The sequence below is a fragment of the Leucoraja erinacea genome, chromosome 5 (genome assembly GCF_028641065.1).
Source record: "Leucoraja erinacea ecotype New England chromosome 5, Leri_hhj_1, whole genome shotgun sequence".
In the NCBI taxonomy this organism is placed as follows: Eukaryota; Metazoa; Chordata; class Chondrichthyes; order Rajiformes; family Rajidae; genus Leucoraja; species Leucoraja erinaceus.
The window spans coordinates 55,147,104-55,168,298 of NC_073381.1; the positions used below are offsets into that span (position 1 = coordinate 55,147,104).

Genomic DNA, 21,195 nt, shown 5'->3' on the forward strand with positions numbered 1-21,195 from the left:
AAACACAAAGAGGAAGGCAGGTAAGAAACTTGGGGCAGCTGTTTGCTTTTAGATAGAAAACTAACTTTAGGGATATTGCTGCTTGTTTTCCTCAGAATGTAATTTAATTGGGAAATATTATATATAAATTAATTACAGCTTGTTTGTAAAATATTTGTATATCAATCACTGGAGATTTTCTTCGAATCACTTCTCGGCTCCTTCTTATATTGTTACACACCAATGCAATTTAACAAGAGCTTGTGCACCTTGCATTAGTCTCCAGAAAGCACCCAGTTTAGTAGCCATTATATAAGCACTATTCCTTTAACTAGGTCAGAGGGTTTAACAATATGTAGCACAACCAACTTTTAGGCCTAAAGCGATAAGCTTTGAAGGGTGGAACAGCTGGAGAGGAGACTGCACTCAGCTTTCGCAGAGATGAAAATAATCTACTGTGAACATAATCAACTTGCATCAGCAGCTTTATTTAGAAACGTGTATGTTGAAGCTATAGATACGTTGATTTTATTTTAAAGTATTACATTAAAAAACTGCTGAAGAAATTGCGAGAATCAGTCCATGCCTACAAAGAGTTAACCTATATTGGACCGTTTTGCTATAGATCAACAGAGTCATTAAGTAAATTGTGCTAAGAATAAGTGAAAATAATCTGCACGTCAACACGATGTGATTTCCTGCACCTAAATTCTGGCAATGCGTCGAGCTTGATTTGACCTTGTCTGCAGCGGCACCAGATGAAGCTGTCGCCCTTGAATCGGGACAACGCAGGGAGGCGAAACTCCAAGAAACCAAGGCAAATTTTAGATAAAGCATCACTCCACTTCTTTCCAACAAGGGACAAGGGGTAAAAAGAAGTATACTCGCCTTCTGTCCAAGATGTGGAATGTCGTTGGACCTAGTGCAGAGCCTGCGTATGGTGGAGGCACTGAGAGCGGAGTGCAGGGCATGTTGATGTCTTGAGAGAAAGGCAGTAGCAGGGAGAGGAGCCAGAGTTCTCTCACAATCATGTCGTATTCAGCTGGCTTTGAGGATCCCATAAATGTGGCGAGCATGCAAATTAACACCAGTAAAGCTCATCTTGATGCACATGAGCTCCAGGATCAGCTCTTCCAACTGAAGAGAAAGTTCAAAGAAGTCAAAAAACGCTACCGACAAGAGAAAGAAGTGTGGATGAGAGAAAAGGAAATGATGCTGAAGAAAGTTGCTGGAATCCAAGTAAATAAAATGCAACAGGCTTTATTTATTGTTCACTGTATTTGAATGTAATGGTTGTGGCTATTCAGAGAAACGATTATTTATTTATTTACTTAATTTCTCACGTTATACATTACATCGTGTAATACATTATACTAAATTTACAGACAATCTTTTTAAATGAAAACCTGTGCTATAGTTTGATAAAAGTGGAGAAGGAAACAAATATATTTTGCAGTTTATTTACTTTGAATTTACAATTATATAAGTTTGGGTTTTTTTAAATAGTGATAGCTTGACGTATTTCACCTTTTTAAAAAGTTTGAAATACTTTACATGCAGTTAAGGGGCATTAAAAGTTGCTGCCAAAGTGAAATAATCAGCTTTCAATCATTGCATCCAGCAATTTACCAAGTACTCTCATTCTTCTCTTGCAGAAATATCACGATATTTTAAATTGGTGCTGAGGGTGGTTGAGTAAAGTCAGGTCTTTAACTTCTAAGATAAAATGTAATTAAATATCGTAATGTAATAAATATTGACTAGGCATATTTTGCTTGATCATTTTGAATAGCTCATTTTAAATTATTTCTCTATACGAGGAGAGCTCTGTTTCTGTCATGTGCTGGACTTAATGGATGCCAGTGAATTTTACTTCGGAGTCACGTGAGTGATTCCGTGAAGAACCCGTTCAGCACGCATGCGCGTCATTACGTCCAGCAGAGCTACAGCGGCAGGCGGGAGTCGGGCTCTCCCGCTATGGAGGTGAAAGAGCTGACCATCAGGTAAGCTGACGTCGGTTTCCTTCACAGGGAGCCTTCTGCAGAGAAGAAAGGCTCTGCAACAAACCTGTCCCCCACTCAACTCAACGGAGGAGCGTCCATCTGGGGGGGGCAGCAACAGAACAGACCTGTCCCCGCTCGACTCCACGGAGGAGCGTTTCCATCGCGGGGGCAGCAACGGAACATACCTGTCCCCCGCTCGACTCAACGGAGTAGCGTTCCATCTGGAGGGGGGCAGCAACAAGGCAGTAGGACCGCTTATCCGGCGCTCCGCTACCCCGACACCGTGACCGAGCACAGCCCCGCTAGCGCCTGAGCAGCGGGCTGGAAGTAACACCACGGAGGCGTCCAGCTGGTGGCTCCGACTTATCGGACGGGACGTCTTTCCACCCGCCTGCACAGACCTGCCTGCAGAGACCTCGACTCCACGGAGGAGCGTTTCATCTCGCGGGGGCAGCAACAAGGCGGTAGGACCACTTACCGTGCGGTCCGCTACCCCGACACCGTGACCGAGCCCAGCCCCGCTAGCGCCTGAGCAGCGGGCTGGATGTAAAAGCCAAGGAAGAGGCTTTCTGGCCGGTGGCTCCGACTTATCGGATGAGGACGTCTCTCCACCCAGGCGGAGAGCCAGCCGCCTGAGCCGCATGGAGCGGCTCTTGGAGCAGGAGCTCCAGCGAGGTGCACCCCAGGAGGGGCGCTCTCGCAGAGGGGGTCAGGCTCTCCCTCCACAGTGCCTTGTGCACTGTCCATTGCTTCCTCCTTTCCAGAGGATAGCTTTGGTGACCAGGACTGGGCTGGTCAAGAACAGGGGCAATGGCTGAAGATCTCGGGAGTATGCAAGGGGTGCAGGAACAGGAAGAGCTGCTAGGTGTGGTGTGTGGTGGACAGCTACGTGGAAACCCCACGTGCAGGAGGCGTTAAAAGCCTGACGACAGCCATCACATCGTTTTTTCCTCGTTCCATGGACAAATACGGAGATGACCACAACCTTCGTAAACAAGTCATAAGACCCCAGCCACTGAGCCAGACCCACTGCTCTGTGGCAAAAACCTCACAAAGCATATGAAGGACATGCAAGAGGTTTTACAAAACTTTCGGCTCATGAGGGCAGGGCCGGGACGAGTAACCAAAAACAGTAATTCCTACGCAGCAGCACCCCATCGCATCCATCAGTCAACGTCTATCATATCGGACTGATGAAAGCTCGGGGTCCGCATCTATCACCAAAAGTCTTATTTAGACCGGGGCCCAGAGCGGACCCCATGGAAAATGTGCCACCCCCCAACGTCACCGCCACGTCAGACGACGTGCAACACTCGTTGGACCGGCAGGAAACAGAAAAATACCCATAACCATGGAGGTAGGTGGGTCTGGTTCCTACCAGTATATAGAGCATACCAACACATGGGAGCCTATCACGAGTGATCAGTATATACTCAATGGCATTAGTGAATACAATTCATACTAGTAAAATTGCCACCAGGTCAACATTCACCCCAGAGGGTATTTTTCCTCTCTCCGTTAAAGAAACAAGAGGGATAAGCTGAACTGGTGAGACCAATTACAAAGGGTGTCATGGAGAAACCTGAACCCTTGCAATTCGTATCAAATATATTCACTAAACCCTAAAAAAATGGCGGATGTTCCATCATCATTGGCTTAACTTCACTAAATATGTTTGTTAAGTATATACATTTCAAAATGGAACCGGTTGTTACTGCCAAACAACTAAATTCTCCATCACTCACCCATAGGTCCCAATACTCACCACTCCCTAGAGAGGGGGGAGGGGTAGAGAGGGAGAGCGGAGGCAGAGAGGGAGGGGGTCAGAGAGGGAGGGGGTTAGAGAGGGTGGGGGAAGGACAATTTGTTCTATTTGATCATATTTGATTGTGCACGCCAGGTTGATTGTATTCCTGGAAACGTGAAGGTTGCAATCTCCCACCCGTTCCATTGTGATGTCATATGTAAATGAGATTCCTTGTGATTGGACATCTGTGAGATGGCACTGTGACATCATCAATGGAAGGTGCTGCAATAGTCTCAGACTGAAAAGCAGTTCATTTTTTGAAATAAACGATAAAAACGTTAAAAGATTTGGAAATATAGGTTGGAATGCGACGGGAAGATGTTTATCCCATCAACGGAAAATATGTGAGTAGCATGTGTGAAAATGGGAAGGCTGTGTCCAAGCGTTTTGGAAGAAGATACAAATTAAGGAGATTAAAAGAAAGCCAACACAAACCTGCATACACACGGAAATTTAGAATGTTGAGAACAAAGGGGGGAGTTTTAGTATAATACTATACCAAGTGGGACCCGTCCCCTCAATGTGCTGTTGCTGGAGCGGCTGACCTGTGGCATCATACACACACTAACCTCCCCACACACACACACACTAACCACCCTCCACACACAGACACTAACCACCCCCATTGATATAATATTAATATTATTAATTTGTTCCTTTTACCCCATCCCCCACCCTATCCACTCACGCATAGCCCCCAAGTCACAGGTGCTTCTAGAGAGGGAGGGGAGGGTAGAGAGAGGGGGCAGCGACAGAGAGAGGGGGCAGAGAGCGAAAGGGGTGGAGACAGGGGAGAGAGGGGGGGGGGGGGGGGGGGAGAGAGGAGAGAGGCCAGGGAGGGGAGGGGAGGGGGAGAGGTGGGGAAGAGTGGAGAGAGGGCCGGGGGATGGGAAGGGGGGGGAGGAGGGGGCGAGGAAGGGGGCGGGAGGAAGGGGGGGAAGTGGAGCGGGGAAAAGGAGGAGGGGGGGGGAGAGGGGGGGAGGAGAGGGAGAGGAGAGGAGGAGGGGGGGGGTACGAGGAGGGATGAGGGGGGGAGGAGGAGGAAGGGGGGAGAGGAGAGAGGAGGAGGGGAGCAGGGTGGGCGGGCGTCAACCAAAGGACTGTGAGTTCGGCGGCTTCAATCCAGAGCCCGACTTGCTCATCTTTTCAATAATGGGGGGGTGGGGTGGGGGAGTGACATCACTCGCAGCATGAGCAGGATGGCAGGCACGCAGATCTATTGTGGCATCATCAGTGAAAGACTGATTTCAACGTTTTTTCTGACTTTTGAACATTTTCATTAATAACTTGAGAAATAAAGCATGACATTTTCAGATAAGGTGATTTTGGACTCCAGGGAGAAAATCTCTACCGGAATATGTAAGAATTTTTCGAGAGAATATGTGATTATACACAAACAAACAAACACACACACGAACAAACACATCCGCATCCAAGATCAGACTTTTAATAGTTAATACATAGATAGATAATGGAATTTGAGCATAGATTGTATGCTCATGGAACAGATATAGGTGCTGGGCAAAGGAAGGATTTGAACTCCATGACTACTCTGCTTTCATTTATTTGTTTTGGGAATCTGGATTTACTAGGCCATTTCCGAGGATTTTGAAGAGTCAATGGTATGAGTTGGTCTAGTTAGCAGCTAATCGGAATAATGATAGCAGATATCACTGGTCATGTGTTGATCATTATTGCATTTGGACACCCTATTTGTCTTTTACTTTGTGACTGTGCCTATGTTATTTACAGTCTGCAGATAATTGTGTGAATATCATTGTCAACTATATTTTCATAGTTGAACAAACTGAGCTAATTGCATATTTTGAACATTACCATCTTTCTCAAAAGGCTGATGAAAATAGAAGAATTTTGCTAGATCTTGAGTCCGTTTTGGAAGGTGTTCAGGTTGAAATTAACAAGGAGGAAAATCAAAAGGCAATACTTCAGCGTCAGTATTCTAATGATAAATATGCCTGGGAATTGGAGAGAAAAAAATTAAAGTGGCTTGTTGATCAGGTAAGATTGAGTGTTAAATAGTTGCATAATGGTAAAATGTATGGTGTCAACTGGGAGCAGTAAAGTGCCATACAATGTTTAGCAATTAGTTTGAAGAACTTTATTGAAGTGCACTACTCAGTAGTTGAATATCGGTGCTATATATTGTGAAATTAAATAAATGATGGAATGAAATGTTACTGACAATGTGAGGTATTTCAGTCAGAAAGAGTGGTGTTTGCACTATACCTGAAATAGAAAAATCAGTTTCAGACCAAATCTTCTCGGAGTAATTATCATACGCTTTAACTTAAGCTTTAAGCTTTCATTAATCATGTATTGTCGTTCTGCTGACTGGTTAGCATGCAACAAAAACAAAAGTTTTTAACAGTACTTCGGTACACGTGACATTAAACTAAACTAAGCTAATGCCCTACCTGTAAAGCAATCCAGCCACTAATCAGAAATTTAACTATCACAATTAAAAGGACAACTTGAAGTAACTTAACTTCCCAACCCTCGCAAACCAAGACTATCCTTCTGAACCACATTTCGCCTACTGGAGAAAACCTCAAATTGGAATACAATTGAAATTCAGTAAACCCTCGTAACAGATTTTGGTTACAGCGGATGGACCTGCCGCCCTTTACCACCAGGCCAGCCTGCCGATACCACCCCGACTCACATAGCTGTCTCGGCCGCTTCCATGCCGCGCTTGTGTCGCCGTCGCCGACCCTTGCCTGCAGTCCAGGCTGCGACCAATAACTCCGCTGATTTTCTCCTCTCCCGGCCACCAGCAGGCTGGGGCCGTTAACTCACCTGGATTCCAGGCTCAGTTCCAGTCCAAGAGTGCGAAGATGGGTCTCAACTTGAAATGTCATCTGTTCATGATCTCCAGAGATTCTGCCTGACCTGCTGAGTTACTCCGGCACTTTGTGTCCTTTTGTGTACTTACAAGCATCTGCAGTTCTTTGTTTCTACTACTTCTTCGGCATCTTGTGGTGTGGCGGCGCCTAACGGAAGCGGCTCGACTGCAGTCCGTTTGTCTTTTTTTATTTTGTGTGATTTGATTGATGTGGGTAAGGCAGGGAATGTTGTATACATGGACTTTGGTGAGGTATTTGACCTGATCACACTTGATAGACTGATCCAAAAGATTGGGAGAAATGGGATTAATTTTGACTTGGCAGATGAAGTTTAATCCAGACTAGGCAGATGGAGTTTAATCCACCCTAGTTCGGGGTGTTGCACTTTGGGAGGTCAAACATAAGGGGGAGGTATACAGGAAATGGAAGGATTCTTAGAAGTATGATCTACAGAGGGATCTTGGTATACAGTTTATTTAAGAAAGAACTGCAGATGCTGGAAAAATCGAAGGTAGATAAAAATGCTGGAGAAACTTAGCGGGTGAGGCATCATCTATGGAGCGAAGAAATAGGTGACGTTTCGGGTCGAGACCCTTCTTCAGATCATGGTGTACAGGTTCATAGCTCCCTGAAGTAGCAACGTAAACTGAATAGATGTTGAAAACGTGTGCGGACGTGGCGCCAACAGACAAGAAGCCGAAGCAAAGAAGTCGAAGCCAAAGAAAGGAATGGAAACGAGGCCGATACGACAATAAACCGAAAGATTCCGAAGACGAAACGCATACTAGCCGAAAGGATGGGTCGCCTAAAAGCAAACTTACCGAATGGCCGCTCTGTCGAAAAACGCCACCTACCCCAAAGGCGGCATCGCCTACAGGCCAAAGGACTGACTGCCGCTCAACAGGAAAGTCCAATAACGGACATGACGTTGCCGGGGAGCGGGACTTGTCAGCAATTGGTCCAGACCCCCACGTCCATCACATCACTGTGAAGGGATGAACATTGTCCCAAACCTCCGCTCCACCCGACCCGCAGCCCGCGGAGGGTGGCCGTGGGAGAGTGGGGGCTGCACACCTTCGGCCACTTTCAACTTGGTGCTTGGGTTCAGATTGCCCAGTCACCTATGGCTTGTGTGGGAAAATGAACCCCACACTCCCGTCTCCCTCTTCTCTCTCCCCTCTTCTCCCTCTCCCCCTCTCCCTCTCTCTCTCTCTCTCCCTTCTCTCTCCCCTCTTCTTTCTCTCCTCTCTCTCCACTCTTCTCTATCTCCTCCTTTCTCTTCCCCTCCTCTCTCTCCCTCCCTTCTCTCTTTCCCCCTTCTCTCTCTCCCTTCTCTTTCCTCCTCTCTCTCCACTATTCTCTATCTTCCCCTTCTCTCTCTTCCCCTCCTCTCCCCCCCTCTCGTAGGGTTCATTTTCCCACACAAGCCATAGATGACTGGGTAATCTGAACCAAAGCACCAAGTTGAAAGCAGCCAAAGGTGTGCATCGCTCGGAACAGCCCCCACTCTCCCACGGCCACCCTCCGCGGGCTGCAGGTCGGGTGGAGCGGAGGTTTGGGACAATGTTCATGCCTTCACAGTGATGTGATGGACGCGGGGGTCTGGACCAATCGCTGACAAGTCCCGCCCCCCGGCAACGTCAAGTCCGTTATTGGACTTTTCTGTTGAGCGGCAGTCGGTCCTTTGGCCTGTAGGCGACTCCGCCTTTCGGGTAGGTGGCGTTTCGACGGAGCGGCCATTCGGTAAGTTTGCTTTTAGGCGATGCAGCTTTTCGATTCCTTGGGATTTAGGCGTCCCGCCCTTTCGGTTAGTTTGCATTTAAGCGTCCCATCCTTTCAGTTAGTAGGCGTTTCATCTTCGGACTCTTTCGGTTTATTGGCGTTTCGGCCTCGTTTCCATTCCGTTCTTTGGCTTCGACTTCTTTGCTTCGGTTTCTTGTCTGTCGGCGCCATGTCCAGGTACCGTTGAAAAAGACATGTGCTATGCTTGCGTTCATTGATACGAGCATCAAGTGCAAAATTCAGTAAGTCATGTTGCAGTTGTATAAAACTGTGGATTGGCCACATTTGGAGTATTGTGAGCAGTTCTGGTCACTGCATGAAAGGAAGGATGTCAAGAGCCATGAGTATTTTATTGTTGGGGCTTTGGGGAGGATTCAAAACAGTTTGCCAGGATATTGCCTGGATTAAAGAAGTGTAGCTATAAAGAGAGGTTAGGCAAACTTGGATTGCTTTCTGTGGAGTGTTGGAGGCTGAGGGGAGACCTGATATAAGTTTATAAAATGTTTAAGAAGGAACTGCAGATGCTGGAGAAACTTCAGTCTGAAGAAGGGTTTCGGCCCGAAACGTTGCCTATTTCCTTCGCTCCAAAGATGCTGCTACACACTCTGAGTTTCTCCAGCACTTTTGACTACCTCTAAGTTTATAAAATTATGAGAGGCATAGTTAGAGTAGGATCTTTTTTCCCAGCATGGAATTGTTGAATAGTTGAGGTGAGAGGGGGAAAGTATGAAGGAGTTCTTCAAAACAAGTTTGTGTTTAGACAGAGAGTAGTAGGTGCCTGGACAACATTGTCAAGAGGAGGTGGAAGCAGACATGATAAAGGGGCATTTGGACATGTAGGGGATGGATAGATGTAGACCATGTGCAGGCAGCTAGTAGTAGTTTAAGTTACACAAAAAAGCTTAGAAACTCAGCGGGTGCAGCAGCATCTATGGAGCGAAGGAAATAGGCAACGTTTCGGGCCGAAACCCTTCTTCAGACTGATCGGGGGCGGGGGGGGTGGGTGGGGACAAGAAAGGGAAAAGGAGGAGGAGCCCGAAGGCTGGGGGATGGAAGGGGACAGCAGGGGGGCTGAGGAGGGGGAGGAGACAGCAAGGACTAACAAAATTGGGAGAATTCGATGTTCATGCCCCCCGGGGTGCAGACTCCTCAAGCGGAATATGAGGTGCTGTTCCTCCAATTTCCGGTGCTGCTCGCTGTGGCCATGGAGGAGACCCAGGACAGAGAGGTCGGAGACGGAGTGGGAGGGGGATTTGAAGTGCTGAGCCACCGGGAGGTCAGCTTGGTTATTGCGGACCGAGCGGAGGTGTTCGGCGAAACGATCGCCCAACCTCCGCTTGGTCTAACCGATATAGATCTGGTGAAGTTGATCTCATGGTCAGCACAGGCCTTGTGGGCCAAAGTGCCTAATTCTGTGCGGGACTATTCCATATAAAAGGTAGTGTGTGACAAAATGGTGTACTTACGTGCAGATCAATGTACTGACTCATTAGTTATTCTGCAATACACAACCCACATTCCACAGACCCATTGTTTCTGCCTGCTCTTGTCCCACGGAAATGATTTCCACGTACCTCAACCCCATCCCATCCCTCCTGGTCCAATCTCTCCCGACCTATGTCCAAGATATCTCACATGCCTTTCGTCTCTTTAATGACTTCCGCTTTCCGAGCCCCCCACTCCTTAAAGCCCTCCGTTTCTTCCTCGACCGCAGAACCATCCAATCTCCCTCCACTAACACGCTACTCCGTTTAGCGGAGCTGATCCTCACCCTTAACAACTTCTCCTTTGACTCCTCCCACTTCCTCCAAGTCCAAGGCGTAGCTATGGGCACCTGCATGGGGCCCAGCTATGCCTGCTTCTTTGTAGGGAATGCTGAACAATCCCTGATACAGGCATATACTGGCCCTATCCCCGAACTCTATCACCACTACATTGATGACTGCATCAGTGCTACCTCTTGCACCCATGCAGAACTCATCGACTTCATCAACTTCATCACCAATTTTCATCCTGCACTCAAATTTACTTGGACCATCTCCGACACCTTCTTCCCCTTTCTTCATCTCACAGTCTCCATCACAAGAAATAGATTGTTGACTGACAGCTATTACAAACCCACTGCCACAACTATCTCGATTACACTTCTTCCCACCTTGCTTCCTGCAAAGACTCTATTCCCTACTCCCAATTCCTCCGTCTACGTCGCATCTGCGCCCAAGATGAGGTGTTCCATACCAGAACATCGGATATGTCCCCATTCTTTATGGAACGGGGGTTCCCCTCTCCCCTCATAGATAAGGCCCTCACTCGTGTCTCCTCGGTACCCTGCAGCTCTGCCGTTGCTCCCCTCCCCCCCAGTCGCAACGAAAACAGAGTCCCCGTAGTCCTTACCTTCCACCCCATCAGCCGTTGCAGACAACACATAATCCTCCGAAATTTCTGTCGCCTTCAATGGGATCCCACCATTAGCCACATTTTCCCATCTCCGCCCCTTTCCCCCTTCCGCAGAGACCGTTTCCTCTGCAACTCCTTGGTTAACTCATCTCTTCCCACCAAAACCACCTCCTCCCCAGGAACCTTCCCCTGCAACTGCAGAAGATGCAACACCTGTCGCTGTACCTCCTTCCTCGACTCTGTCCAGTGACTCCGACAGTCCTTTTAGGTTAGGCTGAGGTTCACTTGCACCTCCTCCAACCTCATCTAATGTATCCGTTGTTCAAGATGTGGACCCTTCTACATCAGCAAGACCAAACGCAGACTGGGCGATTGTTTCGCGGAACACCTTTGCTTAGCCCGCGTGAACCAGCCTGATCTCCCGGTTGCTGGACACTTTAATTCTCCTTCCCATTCCTACACAGACCTTTCTGTCCTCGGTCTCCTCCATTGTCAGAGTGAGGCTAAACACAAATTGGAGGAGCATCTCATATTTCGCTTGGGCAGCTTACAGCCCAGTGGTATGAGTATTGATTTCTCTCACTTCAGATGGCCCTGGCATTCCCTCTCTCTCTATCTCCCTCCCCCACCCAAGTCTCACTAGCGTCTTATTTTCACCCTACAAACAGCTTACAATGGCCTGTTTCCTTTATCATTGTTACTTTTTTGCATATCTTTCATTCACTGTTCTTTATCTCTCCACATCACCACCTACAGTGGCTTGCAAAAGTTTTCATACCCCTTGAACGTTTCCACATTTTGTCACGTTACAACCACAAACGTAAATGTATTTTATTGGGATTTTATGTGATAGACCAACACAAAGTGGTGCATAATTGTGAAGTGGAAGGAAAATGATACATGGTTTTCAAATTTTTTTACAAATAAAAAACTGAAAAGTGTGGTGTGCAAAAGTATTCAGCCCCCCTGCGTCAATACTTTGTAGAACCACCTTTCGCTGCAATTACAGTTGCAAGTCTTTTGAGGTATGTCTCTAACAGCTTTGCTCATCTAGAGACTGAAATTATTGCCCATTCTTCTTTGCAAAATAGCTCAAGCTCAGTCAGATTGGATGGAGAGCGTCTGTGAACAGCAATTTTCAAGTCTTGCCAGAGATTCTCAATTGGATTTAGGTCTGGACTTTGACTGGGCCATTCTAATACATGAATATGCTTTGATCTAAACCATTCCATTGTAGCTCTGGCTGTATGTTTAGGGTCGTTGTCCTGCTGGAAGGTGAACCTCCGCCCCAGTCTCAAGTCTTTTGCAGACTCTAACAGGTTTTCTTCCAAGATTGCCCTGTATTTGGCTTCATCCATCTTCCCATCAACTCTGACCAGCTTCCCTGTCCCTGCTGAAGAAAAGCATCCCCACAGCAGATGCTGCCACTATCATGTTTCACAGTGGGGATGGTGTGTTCAGGGTGATGTGCAGTGTTAGTTTTCCGCCACATATAGCGTTTTGCATTTAGGCCAAAAACTTCAATTTTGGTCTCATCTGACCAGAGCACCTTCCTCCACATGTTTGCTGTGTCCCCCACATGGCTTGTGGCAAACTGCAAACAGGACTTCTTATGGCTTTTTTTTCAACAATGGCTTTCTTCTTGCCACTCTTCCATAAAGGCCCGATTTGTGGAGTGCACGACTAATAGTTGTCATGTGGACAGATTCTCCCACCTGAGCTGTGGATCTTTGCAGCTCCTCCAGAGTTACCATGGGCCTTGGCTGCTTCTCTAATCAATGCTCTCCTTGCCCGGCCTGTCAGTTTAGGTGGACGGCCATGTCTTGGTAGGTTTGCAGTTGTGCCATACTCTTTCCATTTTCGGATGATGGATTGAACAGTGCTCCATGAGATGTTCAAAGCTTGGGATTTTTTTTATAACCTAACCCTGCTTTAAACTTCTCCACAACTTTATCCCTGACCTGTCTGGTGTGTTCCTTGGGCTTCATGATGCTGTTTGTTCACTAATGAGGCCTTCACAGAACAGCTGTATTTATACTGAGATTAGATTACACACGTGGACTCTATTTACTAATTAGGTGATTTTTAAAGGCAATTGGTTGTACTGGATTTTATTTAGGGGTATCAGAGTAAAGGGGGCTGAAAACATTTGCACGCCACACTTTTCAGTTTTTTATTGGTAAAAAAATTTGAAAACCATGTATCTACCTGTATTCATGCATATTCATTCAACCATAGTGCGACAATGATCGAAAGGTGTGCTTATTCAAAACTGAGTAAATTACTTGCATATCTAATTTAGAGAGATAACATTCATGGTATCTGTAGTTTTTGAGTTCAAACATCCAGGCCATGACTACAACTAGATTCTATGTGTGATTCAATGCTCTCATGGCCTTTTGACAGAAAAGGCCTTTAAGTAATGAAAATAAATGATTAAAGATCTTTATTGTGTGAGAATTAATTAAAAGGTTGAGATAAAGTAAAATAAAGAAAAAAGAGAAATTTAGTGCTCTTGCCTTTTTACTCAAGGTCAGCAGTTCCTTATTACACGATTGAGTTTGTGCATTTAATTTACCGATAATTAGCATAAGGTTCAGTCCAGATGCAAAACGTGAAGCATTCACCAAAGTCCTTTTTTTCTCTCCAAATGAATGAAAGCTAGAAGCAAAGAAAAGTAAACAGTGCGTGGAAATAACACCTTGCAAAACAAGGGGCTCGCTTGTGACGGAACAGCAGTGTTTGCTGGCAACCATGGATCTGAACAAGCAGTTGGAAAACGGCAAGATAAATTGGAGCATGGAGAAGATGGAGTTACTTCAGTGCTTTGATAATGAAAGAAAGGAATGGGAAAGTCAACTAATGGATATGCAGTGGAAGATAGAGCAGGTATATGTAATGCAATGATTAACTGAGATTGACAACAGTGCCTAAGTATTTGAGACAATCATAGATAACTTGTGAATTGTAGAATCACAAAACCTATCTATTTTGTGAAAGAATTCATGTCATGTGAACACATATTTTTCAATCTGCATAGATTTACTGGGACGTAAATTCAAGACAAGAATGTAAATTGAATGGACAAAGAAATGAACGAGGACAAAGAAAAAATGCAAGTGACGATTGGGTACTGCTTCATTTATATGCTTCCTGTCTCAAATGCTATGAATTGATGGATGCTAAGTAGACCAGGATCATGTGACTAGTGTACGTGTGCATGCATTTAGGATTGATGGTGTTAATTAGATTAACATAAAAACTGAATATTTTAACTGTTGCAGTTCAATTTAAGTAACAGTCTCTGTCTTGAATATACTGGTCTTTCACAAAGAACTTTAAAACTAAATTCCAATAATTTGCTACCCTCTGGGTGAAAATATTTCTTCCCTTTGGTATTGTGACTAGCCAACGTTTGTTGCGTGCTAACCAGTCAGCGGAAAGACAATACATGATTACAACCGAGCCATCTACTGCGTACAGATACATGATAAAAGGAATAACATGAATAATGTTTAATGCAAGGTAAAGTCCGATCAAAGATGGTCCAAGGGTCTTCAATGAGATCGATATTAACTCAGGACTGCACTCTAGTAGTGGGTAGAATAGTTCAATTGCATTGTTCACTGATTACTGTTGTCAGTTCCTTAACAATGAATTCCAGCATTTTTTTTTTGCTACTAAATTAGTGTGGACCAGACTATAGTTTCCTGTTTTTGCTCTCCCTCCTTTTTAAACGGAGGTTATATTTGGTACATTTCATCTGTGGGAACAGACTTTTGGAAGGTGATAAACTGCACACCCATAACTCCACAGCCACCTCGTTAAAAAGTGTGCAGGTTGGTAGTTTCAGCAGGTTTATTATCTCTCAGTAACATTAATTTCTCCTTTACTTTTTTTAACAATGCTAATTTCTTTGAGCTCCTTGTTCACTGTAGACCTTTAGAGATCAGTAAATTCCAAGATGTTTTCTGTGTCTTACACAAAGATGACCATGAGACATATGTTTAATTTCTCTCCCATTTTCTTATTCCCAATATTATTATTTTTGTCTCAGCTAAAATTCACATGGACCTAGCTAATCCTTTCCTTTTTATCACTCTATCGAAACTTTTTTATATTTCATATTTTTTGCACACTTATTTTCATATTCTGATTTCCCCACTATGTTTAGAACCTTGCAAGTGCATAGCACCAGCTTCAGGAACCCTTCTTCCCCTCTGTCTGGCTTCTAAATTACTCTTCCATAAGGTAGAATTCTGTCCAATGTGCCTCAACTCCATTGCGGACATTATCTATGGAACTGCTGCTCTACAATGCTGGGGACTGTATTCTGCACTCTGCGTTGATCTCTTTGCTCTACCTATTGTACTTGAGCATGGTTTGATTCTACTTATGTATAGTATTACCTGATATGATTGGATAGCATGCTGCCCACTGTACATTGGTGCACCTGACTATAATAATCCTAAACTTAAATCCCTAATCAATGCTCTGATATTCTTTGCAGAATTATGAATGTTTCCCAATTTGCAGATGCTATATTTTATGGCAACCTGATATGCATTTTTCCTTTAATTTAACAAGTAATTTCCCTTATTCTTGTTTTTCTTTATCTCAAAAGGAATATATGAGCTTTGTAAACATTGTATGAATTATTTGAATGTTAGCTGTTGTTTGTTCACTGTCATAACTTTTAATGTAATTTCACAATCTACTATAGTCAACTCATCTCATGCTTGTTTTAGTTTGCTTTATTCTGCTTACTTTTGTACGCTGTTGTTTTCAGATTTAACTAAATTACTTCCAATGTTTACATAATTTTTTATCTAAGTATAATCACTGTTCCCTAAAGGCTCCAACAGATCAAGACCTGGGAAAGAACACAAATGACTCATTGTTCATTGAAGAACTATCACTTGAAAGCTTTGAAAAAGATGGTCACAGTCAAAATATGGGCAGTCCAGAGAATGATAAAAATAAATGCTCCAGTGTATTGAATGCAGTAAGTAACCTTCTTTAAGTTACATTATGTCTGTAGTTGACATTTGGGCTCCCTTACATATTGTACTTTTTTTTTCACAGGCTTTACAGGAAATAGCAAAAGTAAGTGAAGAATTATGCAGTTACCAGAAGGAAGTCCAAAATAAAATAGGCACTGGAAGGTATCATCAATATGTCAGAAACATTACAAATTGCAGTTTCTATTTCTTTATGGTATGCAAGTTAAAATGAAGCACTTGTTGAATAAGTGCATTGTCTTTGAGAGGGTGGGGCAGGTGAACTATGTAAATTTAACCATGGGAAAACATAGACTTAAAAGATTCACTTTAGGGGACCAGTGAATCAACATGTAATATTGAAATATCATTAGCTTTGACTGGGGAAACAGAAGCAGTATTAACAGCAATCAAAAATCATGTAAATGGGACCAATACAGTTTACCAAGCCTTGCTGGATCTCCTGGTTTCTAATCATTTTAGCTCCCATTCCCAGGCTAACCTTTCTGTCTTGGTTCTCTTCGATTGCCAGAGTGAACATACATTCAAACTGGAGGAACAGCACCTCCACTTGGGTAGCTTACAATCTAACTGTATGAACATTGAATTCTCCAATTTTGGTGGTAACTTACCACCAAACCTCAACTCTTTCCAGTGCCCCAACTGGATGCTTTCCCATTTCTCTCCTCCCTCTCCCCAACTGCTTCCACCCGTATTCCTTCCCCTGGCATCACAATTCACACTTCTACAATAATGATTTACAAAAGTACCTCAGCGGGTCGGGCAGCATCTCTGGGGAGAAAGAATGTTAAAGTATTGTGCTCAGTTTTGGTCACCTTGTTATAGGAAAGATGTTGTTGTTGGAAAGGGTGCAGAAAAGATCTACGAGGATGTTGCCAAGACTTGAGAGCCGGAGCTATAGGGAAAGGTTCGGCAGCTAGGACTTTCCTTGAAGCGCAGGAGGATGAGTATTGATCTTATAAAGGTGTACAAGATCATGAGGGAAATAGATCGAGTAAATGCACGGAGTCTCTTACCTAGAGTGGGAGAATCAGATGACAGGATAAAGGTGAGGGGGGAAGGATTTAATAGGAACCTGAAGGGCAACTTTTTTTACATAAAGGGGGGTAGGTATATGGAATGAGCTGCTGAAGGAGGTAGTTGAGGCAGGTACTATCACAATGGGTTTTTTAAATCTTTTTTGTTTTTTTTTGTTTTCAGGACATAACAAAGTACAAAGTTGTCTATTTGTTACAGACAGAGTGTACGAAAAGAATAAATAAAAAACACCTTATGCTAACATATAACAAGACAACAACAATAAAAGAAAAATGAGATACCAAAAATAATCTCATTTACTTTTTAATTTCCATCATCAAAAGAAAAGTTACCATTTGAACATTGATATTTACAATAGCATAGCATAACTATTTTCATTTTATGACATCAGAAATCTCTAACCAGTTGTTTTTATTTTTGGAATCTTACTTTGATGCAGTCCAGCTATAAACTGACCAAACTTTTCCCAGTGGAAACTAGACCAGTTTAGATACTAACTGAAAATGTACTTTGAACGCGGGAACCCTCATTGCTGCAAAGTATAATTATTAAACTGAATGATTAAAACATCATGTAATATGTTAAAAAGTTACCAAACTTTGATCTTTTTTTAACCAGAAACACGTCCTATCCATATCTGCAAGCACATGAAAAGAAATGTCAGGAAATGACATTAATCAGAAAAGATACCTCCTCTGATGATAAATTCTCCATGTCAAATGATTTATTTAAAGCATTTCACCCTACACTTTCACAATATCAAAAAAGCTCTGAAGATATACATAATGAAGAAAACAGGAATCACTCCACCCAGGATGAATATGTCTTTTCTGCTGGGCTTTCAGGAGGAAATGGTATAAATGTCATTTCTCCTATAAAAGGAAAAGCTCCACCAGTTCCTCCAAGGACATCCTCTTTGTTGCTTGCAAGTTCATTCTTGGTATTTCCACAGGATCATGATGATTCTCTGAAAGAGGATAACAGTAACTGTGAAACATACAGTCACATCATGGGAACAAGTTACAGTGGCCCTAATGAAGCCATGCTGCAGGAAAATGAAGAGCACATTCTTAAAAATGCATGGGACTTTAAGGCTTCCGTACCTCTAATTAAGTATGATACAGGTCCTAAATCAAGTACGAATAATTCTAGTTGGTGGTCATGTGATACAACTAACATTGACTCAGGAACTGAAAACAAATATATTGGTTCAAAAGTAAACTTGTCTTCAGATAAAGGTCATTTGCTACCAATACAAGAGAATAACTTTCCAAGCCCTTCAAAGGCAACAGGAATTTGCAGTACCAGTGGTGTGTGTCTGCATCCTTCAATCGATGCACCTGCAACACAAGCAGATAGCTTCAGAAAAACGACCTTGAGCTTTGAAAGTTGTGACCCCATTGTGCGTGGAAGATCTGTGGTGCAAAGTGCAACAAAACCTGGCCAAGGCTCTAGCTTTGCGATCCATTCTGCAGGAAATGTCCATGCTACCAGACAATTTCCATCAAAGCATATGGATTATGCATGTGGATCCCGTAAGCCACTGTACATCACTAATACAAAAATAGCCGAACAGAAGCATCACTATAGATTTCCTGGCCAGATGGTGGATAATGATAAAAGGCACAGGTTTGATAAAATTAACAAGATTCCAAATAGTTTTTCCAATCCAACACATGCCTGGGAAGCAAAATCAAATTTTGATAATGGTTGGCCAACATTGAGACACAATGAAAGATCATCAAATCCTTCCTTTCAAGTGATGAATAGCATTGCCAGTTTTGCTGATAATAGACCCAAGCAATACGCATCCTGTACTGATGGAATGCAAGAGAACTCAAAGGGGAACTCTGACTTTTTTCAACTTGTGCACCTGAATCAAGAAAAGGAAATGGAGAAAACTTCAAGACAATCCCACCAGAGGGTCTCAGGACAACAACTTTCACTGCCCGTGGTAAGGAAAACTTTGATGGTCCACATGGTTGATTGCTTTTTACAATGGTTAGTGCTCAGCAGTGCACCACAAAGTCCTGTTGACATACAGTATTGTTGCTGTGCCCTAGGTTCTACATATACCAGGCTGCTCTCATTAGCATCAGGTATGGAAGTTGGGATGTTATAGTTGTACAACACATTGATGAGGCTGCATTTGGAGTAATATGTGCAGTTTGATCACTCTGCTGTTATGTTGCTGGGACTCAAGGGCCTGAGCTATAGGGAGAGTTTTAGCAGGCTACGACCTTATTCCTTGGAGCGCAGGAGGCTGAGAGGCGATCCTATAGAGGTGTATAAAGTCTTGAGGGGAAATAGATAGGGTGAATGCACAGTCTTTGACTCAGTTGGGGAAATCAAGAACCAGAGGAAATAGGTTTAAGATGTGAGGGAAAAATGTAATAGGGACCTGAGGGGGCACTTTTTTTTTAACACAGATAGTGGTGGGTATATGTACTGAACTGCCAGAAGAGGTCATTGGGGCAGGTACTGTAACAACATTAAAAATACATTTGAACAGGTAAAGGGGTAGGAAAGGTGTAGAGGACTAGGGGCCAAATGTAGGCCGAGGGGCAGTATGAACAAATTGAGCCATAGGGCCTGTTTCTGAGCTGTCTGACTCGAGAAACTATGATTTGACCGATTAAAAACAAAATCATAGTGCACTGCATCATGTATTATAATCCATTGTTATAATGTAAGCAAACACATCAGATTATATATTAGATGTTGTAGAATTACAGTAATCTTTGCTTCCTATTAACTAACAACGTTCCTGTTAACCTTAGACTTTGCTGCCTGTGACGGGAAGATTAAATGGGATGAGTTTTTCACGTCCTGCTATACCACAGAACCGCCGTTTACCATCACGATGGGCAACAAGTTCACCGTCTGCACCAGATTCACTTAAGCGATGTTTACAGAAGCACAATCAAGCTTTCCGATTTGATATAAAAACTTCAATGATATAATGTGTTACATTGCCCCTTACAGATTAACAGGTATCTTAATGGGTTTATTTAAATAATTCTACATTTCATTCCTATAAAACATTATACAGTATATTTATACTTCAACTGATCTCAATATGGCTTTAAAAGGAAAAGATTGTTGAAATTATGATTGGTAGTCTCCAGTAATTAAATTAAATGTCATAATCTAAACTCTGCATAACTATAAATTGTTATAATAAATTAATGTTTCCAATGTTTAATTATTTTCCAAATTATTAAATCACTCGGTGTTATTTTAAAATGTTTGTAACATTCTGTATTTTATTGCAAACTTGTATATCAGCTGTATTCGATGATGAGCAGAAAGCTCAGTTATTTGCATGCTATTGTGTTTGTTCATGCATGAGTAGTTGAAGCTGTGTCTGTGGGCATTTAGGAGGCAGTTAGTTGGCATCTATAGTATATGTTCATGGTGAGCTGCAGAAAGCAGGGTCTTTTTTTCCATTCTAATATGTGGAAGTATAAATTAAAGCAAGAAGACAGTCTTATTATTTGATTTTAAAAGTGTTATTATTACTCACAGCACTTTTAGGAATAAAATGTTGCTCTTAGTTCAGTCTGTTTTCAACTGTAAAAATAAAGTAAATGTACAATATTAAAAATAAAGCTGACTAGTTCTGGTATGTAAGTTTCTTTCATTATATATATAATTTTGTATTTTATTATATCTTTATCCTATAACAATGTTTGTCCTACCAGCTTGCACCTACCAGCCTCTGTTTCACTCAGGATTAAGGAAACATCCTCACTGTTTGTCATGAACTCTTCACACTCTTGAAACCAGGGACCACGGTTCTATTAGCTTTAAAATAATTATGGATAACTGGAGAGAGAATAGTAAAGCTCAGAAACTAAAGCGGTTATTTCTGTAAAGAGACGCAGGAGACAGGCAAGATCCTCGAATATTTCTCCTCTATTTTTACCTTGGAGAAAGATATGATTTAACAGTCCATACTACGTTTGAGGAGGTGCTGGACATCTTAAGGCATAAGAATGTAGTAGATAAATGTCACGATCCTGAGCAGATATATCCAAGAACTCTGTAAGAAGCTAGAGAAGCAATTGCAGGTGCTCTGGCTGATATACAATTCATCAGTGGACACAGGTAAGGTGCCAGATGATGGTGGCTAATGTTGTGCTTTTATTTAAGAAGGGCTGCAAGGAATAGCCTGGGAACTATAGAACAGTGAGCCTAACATTTATGGTTGGCAAGTTACTGGAGAGGATTCTGAAGCTTAAGATTTATATGTATTTGGATTGTCAGGCTGATTAGGGATGGTCAGTATGGATATGTACCTG

At 43.1% G+C, this 21,195-nt stretch overlaps 1 protein-coding gene across 3 annotated transcripts; it reads left to right on the plus strand.

Moving 5' to 3' along the window:
- The first annotated feature begins 169 nt into the window (after positions 1-169).
- Positions 170-20,518, plus strand: LOC129697271 (uncharacterized protein KIAA0408-like). 3 transcript variants are annotated; one of them, XM_055635647.1, is made up of 8 exons: positions 170-1,218; positions 5,641-5,808; positions 13,494-13,721; positions 13,873-13,947; positions 15,688-15,837; positions 15,918-15,997; positions 17,510-18,845; positions 19,672-20,518. In XM_055635647.1, exons 1-8 carry the CDS (start codon positions 1,009-1,011, stop codon positions 19,852-19,854), a joined length of 2,430 nt encoding a protein of 809 aa, XP_055491622.1. In that variant the 5' UTR covers positions 170-1,008; the 3' UTR covers positions 19,855-20,518. The 3 variants fall into 3 exon arrangements, with proteins under 3 accessions (XP_055491622.1, XP_055491621.1, XP_055491623.1); XM_055635646.1 differs by having other exon boundaries at positions 172-1,218; positions 13,873-13,962; XM_055635648.1 differs by lacking the exon at positions 5,641-5,808 and having other exon boundaries at positions 174-1,218; positions 13,873-13,962.
- Positions 20,519-21,195: the final 677 nt, after the last annotated feature.